This window comes from Microtus oregoni, unplaced genomic scaffold (genome assembly GCF_018167655.1).
Source record: "Microtus oregoni isolate MIOR12 unplaced genomic scaffold, Mior012 000112F_ref0000385, whole genome shotgun sequence".
Taxonomy (NCBI): domain Eukaryota; kingdom Metazoa; phylum Chordata; class Mammalia; order Rodentia; family Cricetidae; genus Microtus; species Microtus oregoni.
Window position 1 is genome coordinate 2,145,012 of NW_024544738.1, and position 17,173 is coordinate 2,162,184.

General features: G+C 39.0%; 1 protein-coding gene across 1 annotated transcript in view; it reads left to right on the forward strand.

Moving 5' to 3' along the window:
* LOC121443736 (sodium/hydrogen exchanger 7-like) overlaps positions 1-17,173 on the forward strand; it is a 152,714-nt gene that overhangs the window by 48,554 nt on the left and 86,987 nt on the right. Inside the window, 4 exon segments of the mRNA XM_041645530.1 lie at positions 2,827-3,026; positions 4,481-4,558; positions 10,244-10,320; positions 14,846-14,958. Of these exon segments, the coding sequence (XP_041501464.1) occupies positions 2,827-3,026; positions 4,481-4,558; positions 10,244-10,320; positions 14,846-14,958 (468 nt within the window).

Consider the following 17,173-nt stretch of genomic DNA (forward strand, 5'->3'; position numbering starts at 1 on the left):
CCAGCACAGAAACCCGGAAAGCCTGAAGCAAGGTAGCCATGACAGTGCCAGCTGAGAACATGCTCCCAAGGATGAGCAACTTCTGGCTAGCCATCTCTGCCATCATCTGATTTATCACCAGATGTGAAGAAATGAATGGAAATTCATCTAATCTGAACAGAGAATTCTCAACAGAAGAAGTTCAAATGGCCAAAAGACACTTAAGGTCATGCTCAACTTCCTTAGCGATCAGGGAAATGCAAATCAAGACAACTTTAAGATACCATCTTACACCTGTCAGAATGGCTAAAATCAAAAACTCCAATGATAGCCTTTGCTGGAGAGGTTGTGGAGGAAGGGGTACCCTCATCCATTGCTGGTGGGAATGCAAACTTGTGCAACCACTTTGGAAATCGGTGTTTCGGTTTCTCAGGGAATTCGGGATCAACCTACCCCAGGACCCAGCAATACCACTCTTGGGAATATACCCAAGAGATGCCCGATTATACAACAAAAGTATATGCTCAACTATGTTCATAGCAGCATTGTTTGTAATAGCCAGAACCTGGAAACAACCTAGATGTCCTTCAATGGAAGAATGGATGAAGAAAGTGTGGAATATATACACGCTAGAGTACTACTCAGTGGTAAAAAACAATGACTTCTCGAACTTTGCATGCAAATGGATGGAAATAGAAAATACTATCCTGAGTGAGGTAACCCAGACCCAAAAAGATGAACATGGGATGTACTCACTCATAATTGGGTTCTAGCCATAAATAAAGGTCAGTGAGTCTATAATTTGATATCCTAAAGAAACTAAATAAGAAGGTGAACCCAAAGAAAAACATATAGCTATCCTCCTGGTATGGGAAGTAGACAAGATTGCCGGGCAAAAAATTGGGATCTTGGGGGTGGGGTGGGATGGGGGTAAGGGGAGATGGGGAGAGAAAAGTGAGAAGGGTAGGATGGGGAGAACTTGGGGAAATGGGATGATTGGGATAAAGGAAGGTTAGGTAGGGGAGCAGGGAAGCACATATCTTAATTAAGGGAGCCATCTTAGGGTTGGCAAGAGACTTGGACCTAGAGGGGCTCCCAGGTGCCCAAGGCCAGGTCCCCAGTTAGTTCCTGGGGCAGCTGAGGATAGGGAACCTGAAATGACCCTATCCTATAGCCATACTGCTGAGTATCTTGCATATCACCATAGAACCTTCATCTGGCGATGGATGGAGATAGAGACAGAGACCCACACTGGAGCACTGGACTGAGCTCCCAAGGTCCCAATGAGGAGCAGGAGGGAGAACATGAGCAAAGAAGTCGGGACCACGAGGGGAGCACCCACCCACTGAGACAGTGGGGCTGATCTATTGGGAGCTCACCAAGGCCAGCTGGACTGTGACTGAAAAAGCATGGGATAAAACTGGACTCTCTGAACATGGTGAACAATGAGGGCTGATGAGAAGCCAAGGACAATGGCACTGGGTTTTGATCCTACTACATATTCTGGCTTTGTGGGAGCCTAGCCAGTTTGGATGTTCACCTTCCTAGACCTGGATGGAGCGGGGAGGACTTTGGACTTTCCACAGGGCAGGGAACCCTGACTGCTCTTCAGACTGGAGAGGGAGGGGGAGAGGAGTGGGGGGAGGGGAAGAGGAGTGGGGGGAGGGGAGAAGAGTGGGAGGCTGGGAGGAGGCGGAAATTTTTTTTTCAATAAAGAAAAATAAAAATTAAAAAAATCACAAAACAAAACAAAACAAAAAAAGAAGTCCATTACCAAGGGATTGGTTTTGCTTAATAATAATTATTGGATAAAATAAAAGAAAAACCCAGAAAAAAAAGAAGACTGACACTGCCTGTTCACCAGACAACTTGAAGCATCTGCATTATGGAACCTTTGTTTTCTTTAGATATCTCTTTTGGTAATGATATATATACTTTTTAAGATTAAGTCTGCCTTTTCTTATACCTCTAAGATTATTTCACAGCTGGTCAGGATGAAATTATTAAGAACATCATTTTAAATGTGTAGCCTCAAGAAGCAGCTCCCTGGCTCCTGGATCATGACTGCTTAAGTTTACACTACAGTATTTAGCCTCCTAGTGGGTATAGTTACTTTCTCCATGATATTCAGTGCTTGGAATGATATAAGAAAAACCATTTTGTTTCCCCTCCACTACCTCTGGTGTGTGGCAAAGCATGTTCCATTTATAGCAACTAAAAATTCCAGTGGCTTGGTCCACCCTAGCAGATGACAGCAGGGCTGGTTTGAGGGATGCCCTGGGGAAAAAAGGCTCAGTAGTTCTTCCTCATTCTGAAAATGTTACACTGTTTCTCCACCTCATCCTTCTCTACTAAAAGCCTCAGCAATACGACATGAAGCACAAGCAGGTATTAATTCTGTTCATGGGGTCATATCAAGCACTAAACTGTTTACTCCTCGTGACTGAGGGACTTGAATCAACAGAGGTATCACTTCCATACTTTCTGTTCTGCCACATGACTGGCCTTTTCAGAGTCCAACAATGTTTTTATTAGTGTTGAAAACTCTAGAATAGGCCATCTGGAAATCTCACTCAGCATCTGCCCAGAGGATGTAGATGGAGAAGAGGAAGAGAGAAAGCTATGTCTTTTTAAGTTAGGCATGGAAGTTGGGCAAGCAAGCACATGGCAAAAGGCAGGTAGCTTCAGAGTAAAAAAGAATACCGGAGAAAGCATACTGACACTCTGGCCAGTATCTGAAAGAGAGAAACCAAAAGGGAAAATGACTTTTCTGAATTATTCAGAAGACTGGGCAGGGTTAACTCAGCTGCACAGCTGCACCTCTGCAAATGACTGATTCTTTTTCAGGGCTCATTGTTGGAGTGATCCTGAGGTATGGCACCCCTGCTACCAGCGGACATGACAAGTCACTCAGATGTACTCAGGAAGATAGAGCCTTTAGCACCTTATTAGTGAATGTCAGTGGCAAGTTCTTTGAATACACTTTGAAAGGAGAAATCAGCCCTGGCAAGATCAATAACGTGGAGCAGAATGACATGCTGCGGAAGGTGAGCTGGTACCAGGCTGTCTGGGACAAAGTTCCAGATTCCCTGGCTTTATCTTGACCTTTAGGAGAAAAACCCTTTCTAACTGCTGGAACTTCAGTCACATTCCTGGCTCACTGTTTTCTAGGGTAGCTTCTGTGTCAGGATGAGGAGAAGGAAGAGCCAGATTGTAACTTTGTCCCTTCAGCTTTCTGACCTTAACTAGCTAGGATCTGTAGATACGGGCTGCTGCTTATGCAACATGTTTGTACATCCCGCTTGCCTTGTTTTCTCTTAACCTTGCTGTGCCTTAGAAAGGAGGCTATCTTTCTTAAAATAATATTAATTTCCCTTTTAGCTTAGTCAGTATTCTGAACTGTAATTCTTAATTCTTCATGGCTTTCTTTACATAGTCTGAAAATATTTGACTGCTTGAACTTATTAGTGACTGATGCCAAAGACTTACCTAATCTTCAAAGGAAGACAGGCTTGTTTTAGGGAGAATTTAAGTGCAAGCACTGTTTTTCAATTTTAAAAAATCCAGTTTTTTCTTTTGAGAAAGCCTCTTAAAATGTAGCTCAGGCTGATCTCAAAATCAGTCTTCCTGCCTCAGCCTCCGGAGTGCTAGAATTATAGGCATTCTTCACTATGCCTAGCTTTAACATTGTTTTTCATTTGATTATGGAGTAGCAAAAATGCTTCAAAAAAGATTATAAGCCTCTCATGTAAGTGATTTCCAGGATAGACAAGAAATCAATATTAAAAGATTTATTCATGTGGATACATTAATTGACTTTTATTTCAGTTAATTATTTTAAATATTTAGCCTACCCTTTCTCCCTCCTAAAAAGGTTAGCATGTTTGGAAATGCTTAGTTTCTTTGGCTGTACTATGATTAGCGCTGTAGATGTTTCAGTGTGAATTCCTTATATCAACAACTGATTTCAGTCTCTGTAGAGTTACCGAACTTCTGTTGATGATCAGGAAGCTACTGACCTCACTGATAACTTTGTCTAGGCCACATGAAGGATTTCAGAAGACTGTTTCCTCAAAAGAGACTTAAATGTAGTAGAATTGTATCTAGAAAAGAGCGCATTAATAGTCTGAAAGTTAATGAAGACTCAATTGCAATTAAACCTTCATGAATATGTGATAAAAATCAAGATGTTTTTCTTTTCTGTTGAAAAACATTGGCAGCAGCTTTCTGTGAGTTCCTGAAATTGCCTCAAACTGTTAGGACTTAATATGTATTAAGATAGAACACTGGAATCTTATTCAGAAGTGCTGGGGGAGGGAGAGATAGAGAGGAAGATCTAGAGAGAGATAGAGGGAAATCGTGGCTTCACTGCTGTAATGATTTAACACATTGGTGGCTTTTGTTTTAATCAGGCACTTTAGTCAATGGCTTTCAATATTTAATAAATATTTTCAGTTTATCTTAATCTAAATTTTGACTTTTTTTCTTTTTAAAATTTCAGGTAACATTTGATCCAGAGGTATTTTTCAACATTCTGCTGCCTCCAATTATTTTCCATGCTGGATACAGTTTAAAGAAGGTATGACCATTTTGCCATTAATTTCTTAAGAGTCTCAGTGTCAATTGACACTAGTGTTTCCCCTAAACTCTCAGATTTCTGTGCTCTGTACCCACTCAGAGATCATAGGTGGCTTCATCATCTGTGATTCATCTGTTTTAAAATCTAGAGCTCTTTCATACCACCAGGAATGTAACATGATATAGCCACTTTGGCAAGCAAGGTGATAGTTTCTTGTAAAACTGAAGTCCAAGTTGTCTTAAGGGAACAGCTTCACTGCTGAGGATTTCTTGAAGAGAAAGTAAACTTACATTCACACAAAAATTTATGCCGCATTCTTCATACTATCTTATTTGTAATACAAAACCAAAAAAAAAACCTAAAATGCCTTCCTGTGGGTAATGGTTAATTAAACTGTAGTAGATCCATACCATAGAAAAACCTTCAGCGATCACATGGAAAAAATGTTTGCTGTATAATCTGGATAGATTTATAAGGCATTCTGCTGAGTCAGAAAATCCACATTCAAGGTTATATGCTGTATTACTTTATGTAGCATTACAGGAATGACAGAATTATAGAACTACAGAACAAATTTGTGGTTGCCTGGGATTAGGGATGATGGTAAAGTACAGTTTGAGGAGAGAGATCACAAGGGATATTTTTGTAGTCATGGAATATTTCTTGTATGTCCAAGGATGGGGTGCAGAGCCTTTCATACATGCTAGATGAGTGTGATGCTCCAGGTCAGTTCTGTATCTTGACTGTGGCAGTAGTTATACAATCTGCACATCTGATAAAATTATACTGATATTGTACTAATGATAGTTTCCTGGTTTTAGATACTTTCCTATAGTTGCATATGTTACCATCAGTGTAGGAAAGTGGATGAAGGGTACACCAACCCTTTCTATACTGTCTTTGCAACTTCAGTAAATCCATTGTTAGTTCATAAGTAAAAAAAAGTTTTAAAGAACTTGACTATCCCCCTTATTGAGGATCACTGTACTTGACAGCATCTTAAACCTAAACTACTGTTTATTTGAAAAACCAAGTATGTTTACAAAACATAGGTAGATCTTTCTTTCTCTCTTCCCCCATCCCTCTCTCCCTCCATCCCCCCTCTCTCTTTCTCATTGTGGGAGTATTGTGTGAAGATTACCTCCCCAAAGGCCTTCCTAGGGTAATAGCCCATTTCAACTCTAAAGGAAGACTTGAGACAAACCTTCCAGGTCCAGAGAAGAGAGATCTTGGCTGACAGTAAACATAACATCTTTATGAACCTGAAAATAACTTCTAAATGAGGAAACTCTGGATAGATTAATTGGGAAAACTGTATTAGGAACATAAGAGAGGGTATCACTATAGAATATTCCGACATTCAGCTGATAATAAAGGAGTACTCAGAACAGTTTTGTGCCAGGAAATTGTATGGGGAGGGAGGAGTTAATCTCGGTATGATTCAGGCACTGTACACCTCATTATTTTTGAGACAGGGTCTTTTATTGGCCTGAAACTCTGTAAGTAGACTAGACTGTCTGGTTAGGGAGTTCCAGGGACCTGCTTTTTTCAACCTTCTCAGTACCGGGATCACAAGTGTGCACCATCATGCCCACCTTGGTTTTTTCTTGTGTGTCTGTCTGTGTCTGTCTGTCTTTGTCTCTGTGTGTGTGCGTTTGTGTTGTGTATACACATGAGTGAAATTACCTGGTGCGAGTGAGAAGGAACCACAAAACACACAACAAATTGTTTATGAGTTTATTAGAGGGGGCGTGCACAGGCCTGGTGAATCCGTGTGCAGAGAGAGAAAGATGGTGAGTCCAGCTTTTTAAAAGCTGCCTAGCACATGCGCACAGGGGGTTGACGTGACTACGTACATTGTACGACAGGGCTCACACGTGCATGCAAGGGCTTAGCTGAGTCATATGTGGATCTTGCAGGGGGCCCTTTAACATCCCTTGGGGCCATTAGGCACTTCTTTTGCCTGAGGGCTTGTCTGTACTTGCACGACCTCTAGAACTTGGAAGTATCAGCCTTATGTAGCTGAAATCATTACAGTATGTACTTGTTTGCTTGCATGCAGAGGCCAGAGGAGGGTGTCAAATGTTTCCTTTTGTTGTTCTCTGTCTTGTTGCATTGAGATACGATTTTTTTTTCATGGAACCAGAAACTCACTATTTGGCTAGGGTGGCTGATCAGCAAGATCTCATGAGCTACCTGTCTTCCACCTCCCAATGCTGGGGCTACAGGAAGACACAGATTTTTCGTATGTGCTCTAGAGATTCAAATTCAGGTACTTGTACTAACAAAGCAAGAGACTTTACACCTGAGCTATCACACCCTTTTGTTTTATGTGGTATCTTCCTAGCCCTTGCACTAATAAATTTGACAAGTGAAATGAACAAATTCTCAAATTAATAAAACTTACCAGAGATAATATGGAAAATTCTATATGAAACAATTAACTGAATTAATAATTAAAAACCTACTACAAACCTACCTGGTTTCATTAGTGGACTCTACCAAGCATTTAAGGAAGAAATAAAACTGTCCCTGCAGAACCTCTTTCAGAAAATAGAAGACGGAACACTTCCCAATTCCCTTTAGAAGAGGATGCCTGCTCAACAGACTAGATTTATTATTACAACAAAACAACAACAAACAGCAACAACAAAAACAACACCACCCCCAAAATCACGGATAGCCAAAACAATCCCATACGATAAAGGAACTTCTGGAGGCATTATAATCCCTGACTTCAAACTCTACTACAGAGCTACAGTACTGGAAACATGTGGTAGGATGAGCATCGGGCTGCATCCTGCCTCCCGGCTAGCTTAGCCCCTGAAATAATCACATGGAAATTGTATTAATTAAATTACTGCCTGGCCCATTAGCTCTATCCTGTTATTGGCTAACTCTCACATCTTGATTAACCCATTTCTATTAAATCTGTGTATCACCACGTGATTGTGGCTTACTGGCAAGATTCTAACCTACGTCCATCTCAGGCCAGAGGTTCATGGTGTCTGCCACACTTCCTTTCTTCCCAGCATTCTGTTCTGTCTCTTCCGTCCACCTAAAGGTTGTCCTATCAAAAGGCCAAGGCAGTCTCTTTATTCAACCAATGGAAGCAATACAAATATAGAAGGACCTCCTACACAAAAAAACAGCCTGGTATTGGCATAAAAACAGACAGGAGGACAAATGAAACCAAGTAGAAGATCCAGATATCAATCCATACACCTATGAATACCTGGTTTTTGACAAAGAAGTAAAACAAAATATCAAATGGAAGAAAGAAAGCATCTTCAACAAATGGTGCTGGCATAACTGGATATCAACATGTAGAAGAATGAAAATAGATCCATATCTATCACCAAGCACAAAATTCAAGTCCAAATGGATCAAGTACTTCAACATAAAGCCAACCACACTGAACCTCACAGAAGAGAAAGTGGTAAGTATGCTTGAACACATTGGCATAGGAGATCACTACCTAAATATAACCCCAGTAGCACAAACAATAAATTTGGGAGAAACAATAAATGGGGCCTACTGAAACTGAGACGTTTCTGTAAAGCAAAGGACAAGGTCAATAAGACAAAATGGCAGCCTACAGAATGGGAAAAAATCTTCGCCAACCCCACATAGGACAGAGGTCTGATCTCCAAAATATACAAAGAACTCAAGAAATTGGTCATCCAAAGAACAAATAATCCAATAAAAAGTGGAGTACAGACCAAAACAGAGAACTCTCAACAGATGAATCTAAAATGGCTGAAAGACACTTAAGGAAATGTTTAGCATCCTTAGTCATCAGAGAAATGCAAATCAAGAGAACTCTTGAGATTCCATCTTACACCTGTAAGAGTGGCCACGATAAAAAACACTGATGACAATTTATGCTGGAGAGGTTGTGGGGAAAGGGAACACTCCTGCATTGCTGGTGGGAATGCAAGCTGGTACAACCCCTTTGGATGTCAGTGTGACGATTTATCAGAAAATTAGGAAACAACCTTTCTCAAGACCCAGCAATACCACTTCTGGGTATATACCCAAAAGATGTTCAATCATACCACAAGGACATGTGCTCAACTATTTTCAAGGCAGCATTGTTAGCCGGGGGCGGGGGGTGGTGGCGCACACCTTTAATCCCAGCACTCGGGAGGCAGAGGCAGGCAGATCTCTGTGAGTTCAAGGCCAGCCTGGTCTACAAAAGCTAGTTCTAGGACAGGCTCCAAAGCCACAGAGAAACCCTGTCTCAAAAAACAACAACAACAACAACAACAACAACAACAAAAACAGCATTGTTTGTCATAGCCACAACTTGGAAACTACCTAAATGCCCCGTGACTGAAGAATGGATAAGGAAACTGTGGTACATTTACACAGTGGAGTACTTACACAGCAGAAGAAGAAACCAAGACATCTTGAAATTTGTGGGCAAATGGATGGATCTAGAAAATATCATATTGAGTGAGGTAACCCAGATTCAGAAAGACAAATACCATATGTACTCACTCATAAGTGGCTTTTAGACATAAAGCAAAGAAAACCAGCCTACAATTCACAATCCCAAAGAACCTAGACAACAATGAGGACCCTAAAAGAGACAAACATAGATCTAATGTACATGGGAAGTAGAAAAAGACAAGATGTCCTGAGCAAATTGGGAGCATAGGGACCATGGGAGAGAGTTGAAGGGGAGGGGAAAGGAAAGGAGAGGAGCAGAGAAAAATGTAGAGCTCAATAAAAACAATAAAAAATAATGGCTAACATTTTGATAATCTTTGTTTAATTGTGGGTGTTTGGAGGATTTTTGCTTGTCTATTCCTATTAAGTACTTCTGAATCTCAAATAGAAATTGCCTTTGCCTGTTTTTAAAAGATCTTACAAACAGGTATAACCTGCTCTTCATCAGGAGACCCCATGGACCTGATGAATTGTAAGAAGTGAGCATGTGTGCATATGTGTTTGTGGTGTTCATTTTGAAGCTAACTTTTGAATATGCAGAACCCCATCAGAGGGATATTGTAATTTTGCAACTTTCTGAATAATCACTGCATCTTAACATTGATTATAAGTTTTTACTATAGCAAACATGGCTATCTTGAATCAAATTCATTACCATTCTCATTTATCCACTCCCAACTCTGTTGTTCATCTTTTTCAGGCTCCAAAGAGTAAACCAGATGAATATAAGGTGATATCTCGAGTCCAATGAGCGTATATTTCGGAGTCTGCTTTCTGCCATCAAATTAAGTAGAAAGTTTCTCAGATGATACTTTTTCATTTATTTGTTTCAGACTTTTATCTTTAATGACCCTCTAAGATCCCACTAAAGTAGGGAGTACTTGGCAGAACTGTGAAATAAGATGGCTTTTGTCCAGTCAAAAAAATTGGTTTACATATATAAACACTCAATTCAGTTCATTATTTTTAGCCTGAATTGTTTTGTCTGAAATTCATCAGGTTCTTGGTTACTTGGTTAGTGATCAATAGTGCAAAGGATATTTTAAAACCACGCTGTTTAAGACTGAATAGCATTATTTAGGAGTGACTCCTGATATTGCTAGATGTATAAACCGTGTGACATATTAGGTTTTAGAGGCTTTTAATGTAAAGTTTTTGCTTATATGTTTGATTTTTTATTTGGCTTGCTACCAATAATTACTATAATTCCTATTTTTTTGTTTTATTCAGAGACACTTTTTCAGAAATCTTGGATCAATTCTGGCCTACGCCTTCTTTGGGACAGCGGTTTCCTGCTTCATTATTGGGTAAGTCTTCCTTTGTGGTATAACCAGTCTAACATAGTACCCAAAGGAATGAGATTCATCAATATAGTGTAGAAAGCAGTATTTTAATATTGTATGAAGATGGAAATTAGTATAGAGCATTATCCTGTGTAATATGGTAGTTGTTAGCTGCATGTGGACGTTAAATTTAAATTAAGATGCTCAACATCCTTAACCATCAGAGAAATACAAATCAAAACAACTCTGAGATTCCCTCTTACACCTGTAAGAATGGCCAAGATCAAAAACACTGATGACAACTTACGCTGGAGAGGTTGTGGGGTAAAGGGAACATTCCTGCATTGCTGGTGGGAATGCAAGCTGGTACAGCCCCGTTGGATGTCAGTGTGGCAATTTCTCAGAAAATTAGAAAACAACCTTCCTCAGACCCAGCAATACCATTTTGGGTATATATCCTAACGATGCTCAATCGTGCCACAAGGACATGTGCTCAACTATGTTTATAGCAGCATTTGTTGTAATTGCCAGAACCTGTAAACAACCTAAATGTCCATCGACCGAAGAATGGATAAGGAAAATGTGGCACATCACACAATGGAGTACTACACAGCAGAAAAAAATGACATTTTGAAATTTGTGGATAAATGGATGGATCTAGAAAACATCATATTGAGTAAGGGAACCAAGATCCAGAAAGACAAATATGTACTCACTCATACTTTTAGACATAAAGCAAAAAAAAAACAGCCTACAGTTCACAATCCCAGAGAACCTAGACAATAATTAGGATCCTAAGAGAAACATACATGGATCTAATCTACATGGGAAGTAGAAAAAGACAAGATCTCCTGAGTAAATTGGGAGCATGGGGATCATGGGGAGGGTAGAAGTGTGGCAGGAGGAAGAGAGGAGAGGAGGGGAGTAGAGAAAATATATAGCTCAATAAAACAAAAAAATTAAGAAAAATTAAAATTAAATTACTAGATCATAATTTCTTGTAGCATTCTATGATAAAAACATAGTGTCTCTTAGTCTAGGGCAGGAGCATGAAATTTACATGAAGATGGAGCATCTTTTTTTTCTGTTAATTTATTTTTAAAAATCTGTCTTTTCTCAGTTTACATGCCAAATCCATTTCCCACTCCTTCCCCTCCTCCTGCTCCTTCCACCTTACCCCCACCCCTCATTCTACTCCCCATTCACCTCTCAGAGAGGGTAAGGCTTCCCACGTGGAGTCAACAGAGTGTAGCACATTGATTTGAGGCAGAACCAGGGTCCTCCCCACTATATCTAGGCTGAGCAAGGTATCCCTCCAGAGAGAATAGGTTCCAAAAAGCCAGAACAAACAGTAGGGATAAATCCTGGCCTCACTGCCAGTGGCCCCATAGTCTGCCCCAGCCATAAAACTGTCAACCACATTCAGAGGACCTAGTTTGGTCCTATGCTGGTTCCCTCACTGTCAGGTTGGAGTTGGAAGGCTTCATTATTAGCTCAGGTAAGCTGTTTCAGTGGGTGTCCCCATAATGGTCTTGACCTCTTTGTTCATATTCTCACTTCTCCCACTCTTCAACTGGACTTTGGGAGCTCAGCCCAATGCTGTTGGAGCATCTTTCAATACAGAAAGTAAGCTAACGCTCAAAGGACAGACAACCATAAAGATACAAGTCATGTCAAAGGAACTCAAAAGCTAACCTGAAGTTCTCACCATAGCCAGAACCCATAAGTATCTGAAACACAACAAAATAAATAACTTTCAATTAGATTATCATACAGAATATAAAATAAATATTCCTGTGTCTATACATAGAGAGATAATTTAATGAAGAAATAAACAAGAAGAGACATTTCACATGCCAAATTGTAGTTAAGTGTTATAGATATATTCCCTTCAACTAGTCCCCCTATCCCCACCTCTTCATTCCAAGCTAGCTTTGAGTGTGGGCTGCATGTTGTGGCTTCTTCTGATGAGGATGCTACAGAAAGTAGGGAAAATAGAGAGCATGGCAGACACTGCAAGCCTTGTTGTTATTGTGTATCCTTGAGATTTGTATTGTTGTTATTGTGTATCCTTGAGATTTGTATTGTTGTTATTGTGTATCCTTGAGATTTGTATTGTTGTTATTGTGTATCCTTGAGATTTGTATTGTTGTTATTGTGTATCCTTGAGATTTGTATTGTTGTTATTGTGTATCCTTGAGATTTGTATTGTTGTTATTGTGTATCCTTGAGATTTGTATTGTTGCTACTGTGTATCCTTGAGATTTGTATTGTTGTTATTGTGTATCCTTGAGATTTGTATTGTTGCTACTGTGTATCCTTGAGATTTGTATTGTTGTTATTGTGTATCCTTGAGATTTGTATTGTTGTTATTGTGTATCCTTGAGATTTGTATTGTTGTTATTGTATGTCCTTGAGATTTGTATTGTTGTTATTGTATATCCTTGAGATTTGTATTGTTGTTATTGTGTATCCTTGAGATTTGTATTGTTGTTATTGTGTATCCTTGAGATTTGTATTGTTGCTACTGTGTATCCTTGAGATTTGTATTGTTGTTATTGTATGTCCTTGAGATTTGTATTGTTGTTATTGTATATCCTTGAGATTTGTATTGTTGCTACTGTGTATCCTTGAGATTTGTATTGTTGTTATTGTATATCCTTGAGATTTGTAGGAAGAAGGGCGCTTCGCCTCCCTGATCATTTACCCCAAACACATCAGCTTTATCTGGAAAAAAAGGCAGACAAATCTCAACTGGAGGGTACCCTGCAAACTTTCTGTCCAGCAGTGTTCAGAATTGCCAAGATCGTCAAAAACAAGCAGTGGATGAGAAACTGTCTCAAGAGATTTAATGACTAAATGCCATTTGGTAGTTTCGATGGAATCTTAGAATAGAAAGGTGATATTTTTAAAAATGTACAAGCAAATCTAAATGTAATAAGGACTTTAACAAAAAATTAGTTGGAAAACTGGTGATAAAAGGCAAGGACCTTCTAGTTTATTCTTTAAAAGGATGGTCTTGAAGTATCTCCTTAATGGGGTGACAGATCACTGAAGGACACAGGTTCTCTGGCATACATTAATGATGATGGGAAGCAAGATGGTGGTAAGGCTGGCAGACAGAAATGTACCATGTAGGTGTAGGTTTTTACTAAAAAGGAATGGAGAAGAAAGTCTACTTTTAAGAAATCTTTGAAAGGTATGAACGTGAAAACCTTTGATAGGCAGCGAAGAACAAATCATATCTGTTCTATGGAGTGGTCATGGACTGAAGTTGAACTGATTGGAGCAACACCTGGGCACACACTAGGCAAGCATTAAGTTCTAGTTAATTCTTCTCATAAGGATTCCAGTCTACAGTGCAAGCAATTCTTTCACCACTAGCCAGTCCACTGTTGTAGTCACTAAAGACATAAGGGAAGACAGTGACATTGTCTTTACTATCACACATCTTATTAAATGGTTGGCCTTGGTCTTAGTGTACATGGAGTTAATTCTATGTTATTTTTATTCTTTTAAACCTTGCATTTGCTGTTATTATTGGTACATGCACACAGATACATACACACATGTGTAATACATGATAGGTTATTTTTCAATACTCATTACTCTTTCCGATTATAATCTGCCATGTAGGAAGTTTGCTCCAGCCAAACTGAAATATTGAACTTGGTGATCCCTGTTAGAACATCTCACATTCTGCCCAATATGAGAGGGGCTATAGCTAGCCTGCCTCACCCAAAGAGAACAAGAGGCCAGATATATCAGTGGGGACACTGGTGATCTACTAGGACATTTCAAGAGGGTTGTGTCTTTATCTTCTTTGCACTACTTCTTGATGGAGATATTAGTAATATCAGTCTCTCTAGCTTCACCCAGCCCCTTAGTTTTTATGACTTGAGCTATACTATCTTATAAGTCTACATTGTAGTCATTTATTATACATTATTTGAGGCTCTACCTTCTATTCTCCTCTATCACCCAGTTGCTTAAGATCTTTTAACTTCATGACTCATCAAAGATCATACCTCACAGATGATATAGTTGTTAATGAGAACAACTTTTAAGAGTGAAATATTCAGGGATTGGGATGTAATTCAGTTAGTGCAGTTTACCTAAAATGCACAAAGCTTTGGGTGGTGGTGGGTTATATCTGTAATTATAGCACTTGAAAGGCAGAGGCAAGAGAATCAGAAGTTCAGGGCCATCCTTGAGTGGATCAAAAGTTGAAGGTCATCCTCTGCTATGAGGTAGCAAGTCAAGGCTAGATTAGTCTACTGGAGACTTTCTCTCAGTGCCCCACCCCCATGCATGCACAAAAAAGCAACAATAACAAAAAAAGTATTTAGATACTTCTGCAAGATAATAACTATAAACCATTGTTTGGTGTCAAAGTTCTATTTGCCTATGTTCCTGGTAAGTGCCCAACCATAGAAACTGCCCATGCTTTCCTGAATCTCCCTTAATGTGCAATGTTCTAATATCACTCTATTACTGTTTATATGTCAGCAAAATGATCCCCTGACACTGTTTACCTCTCATCCTACAGAAATCTTATGTATGGGGTGGTGAAACTCATGAAGATTGTGGGCCAGCTCACTGATAAATTTTACTACACGGATTGTCTCTTTTTTGGAGCAATTATCTCTGCCACTGACCCAGGTAATTTGACATTTGACTTGATCATTGTGTTACTATATTATGTAAATCTTGTAAAGTTAAGAGCAGTTATTGACTTTTTTACAGTGGAGAGACTGTGGCATCAAGAGATGATGGAGGAAGTGAATGGTAGTTAGATCTGGTCTACAGACCTAGTTCCAGGACAGACTCCAAAGCTACTCTGTCTCAAGACATCAGAAAAAAGAAATGGAATTAATTTATAGACCTTCTCTCCTGTACCTCAAAAACAAACAAGATAGCTTGACTCCAAGTTAGAATATATAAAGCAGAGTAGGGGCTGGAGAGATGACTCAGTGGTTAAAAGCACTTGCTGCTTGCATAGAGGACCCAGGTTTGATTCCCAGTATTCACATGGTGGCTCACAACCATCTGTAGCCCCAGTTGCAGGGAAAATACCCATACACATAAATTTTTAAAGTTTCCCAAAGTATCAGCTATTAATTTCTCTAACGTCAGCTCTTACAACTGTGTTTTCCATGTCTGGATTCAGATGTAGCTTTAAAAAAATCCGCATGAATATATGTATTCACACATACATATATATTCCTAAATATAATCTTCTGGGTTCATATAATGTTACTTGTATGTACGATTTCAGGGCTGTGAAAACAGAGACCATGAATTTGAAGGAGAGTAGGGATGGATATTTGGAATGAGGAAAAGGAAGGGGGAGGTGTTGTAATTAAGTTGCAGTCTCAAAAATAAAAAAACCAATTGCACATGTACTGAAAGTGTAGGAGAGTTCTTTTCTTGTCTTATTCCCTAAGCAATACAGTATAACAACTACTTACATAGTATTTACCTTGAATTAACTATTACAGCCAGTTTAGCTAGACTTTCAAATGCAACAGGGTACACATAGGTTTTATATACACTTATCATTTTATATAAGGGACTTCACCATTTATAGATTTTGGTATCTCTGTGAAGAAGTTCCTGGAACTGATTCTCTTCACATAATGAGGATTGACTGACTATACATCTTAGAAATAAATTACAGAGAAAGGGTTGGTCTAGTCCTAACAATGGAGGTATAAAAATCTTGATGTTTCTGTTCTTGCTTAGATGTGCAGAAGCATGCATGTGTAAAATACTCTCTAACATTCTGAATAGTAATAATCTTTTATTTTTATTTTTTTAAAAGAAAACAAACGATTTCCGGGAATCCACAAGGATGACCCCGCCTAAGACCCTAAGCAATAGAGGAGAGGAGGCCCGAACTGGCCTTGCCCTATTGAATAGCATGGTGCTAGACAGTTGTATAGTTGAATCTCACTGTTCTAAATTCAATAAGTTTTTTTTTTACCACCACATATTATCATAGACTCTCTAAATAGGTATTGAAGGATTGACTGCTTGAGGAACTTAGTTTGTGAAAGGGTGAGATTGTGCAGTCTTGGTCTTTGTGTTAAACTTTCACTGGGCCAGTCACTGATCAGCTGTCTTGGGCCCACTGTCCCTTATTCCATTGGCAATCTCATTATAAAGTAGAAGTAGTGGTTCCTGTTTCTAAGGCTCTTGTGAGAATGAAATGCAGCCCTGCATATAAAGCACTGAGCATAATGTTTGGTGATTATGTTGGCCTCTGTGCACATCAGACCCAGGCAGAGAGTTCTGCTTTCTTCATGTTTGTTTAAAAGATAAATAATAGATCCTCACTCCTCAAACATGCTTCTAAAAACCACCCCGAAAGGTAACTTTATTTAAATGTTAAGCTGTCTGTGACTGTGTTCAGAGAAGAATCTGTTGAGAAATAGATTCTTCATAAGCCCGAGAAGGGTGTTTACAGTGTCTGAACATATATCACTATTTATATTTGTGTGTAACTTTATCATTATCATCTTATTAGTACCATCACCAAGTAATATGAGGTGAGTGTGGTAAAGATTACAGATATTGTTTTCTGAACTATTAGTATTGCTTCACTTAATTGGATAAAAGGCCTATATTTCCAGATCACCTAAGTAACAGTTTATTCCCTTATAATGCATTTGTGCTATGTTATAAAATAATGGAAAGAAAGTATTACTTTTATTTGATATGCTATAAAATAACAGAAAGCATATAATTTTAATTTGGCCTCTGAAGATTGGTATAGTAAGAGTTCCATGTAAATAAAAGTTCTAGAAAATTGGATGTTTAAACTTGTTAGATATTGGTACATTAACTAACTGCTTTTTGAATGGCTAGCTTTTCA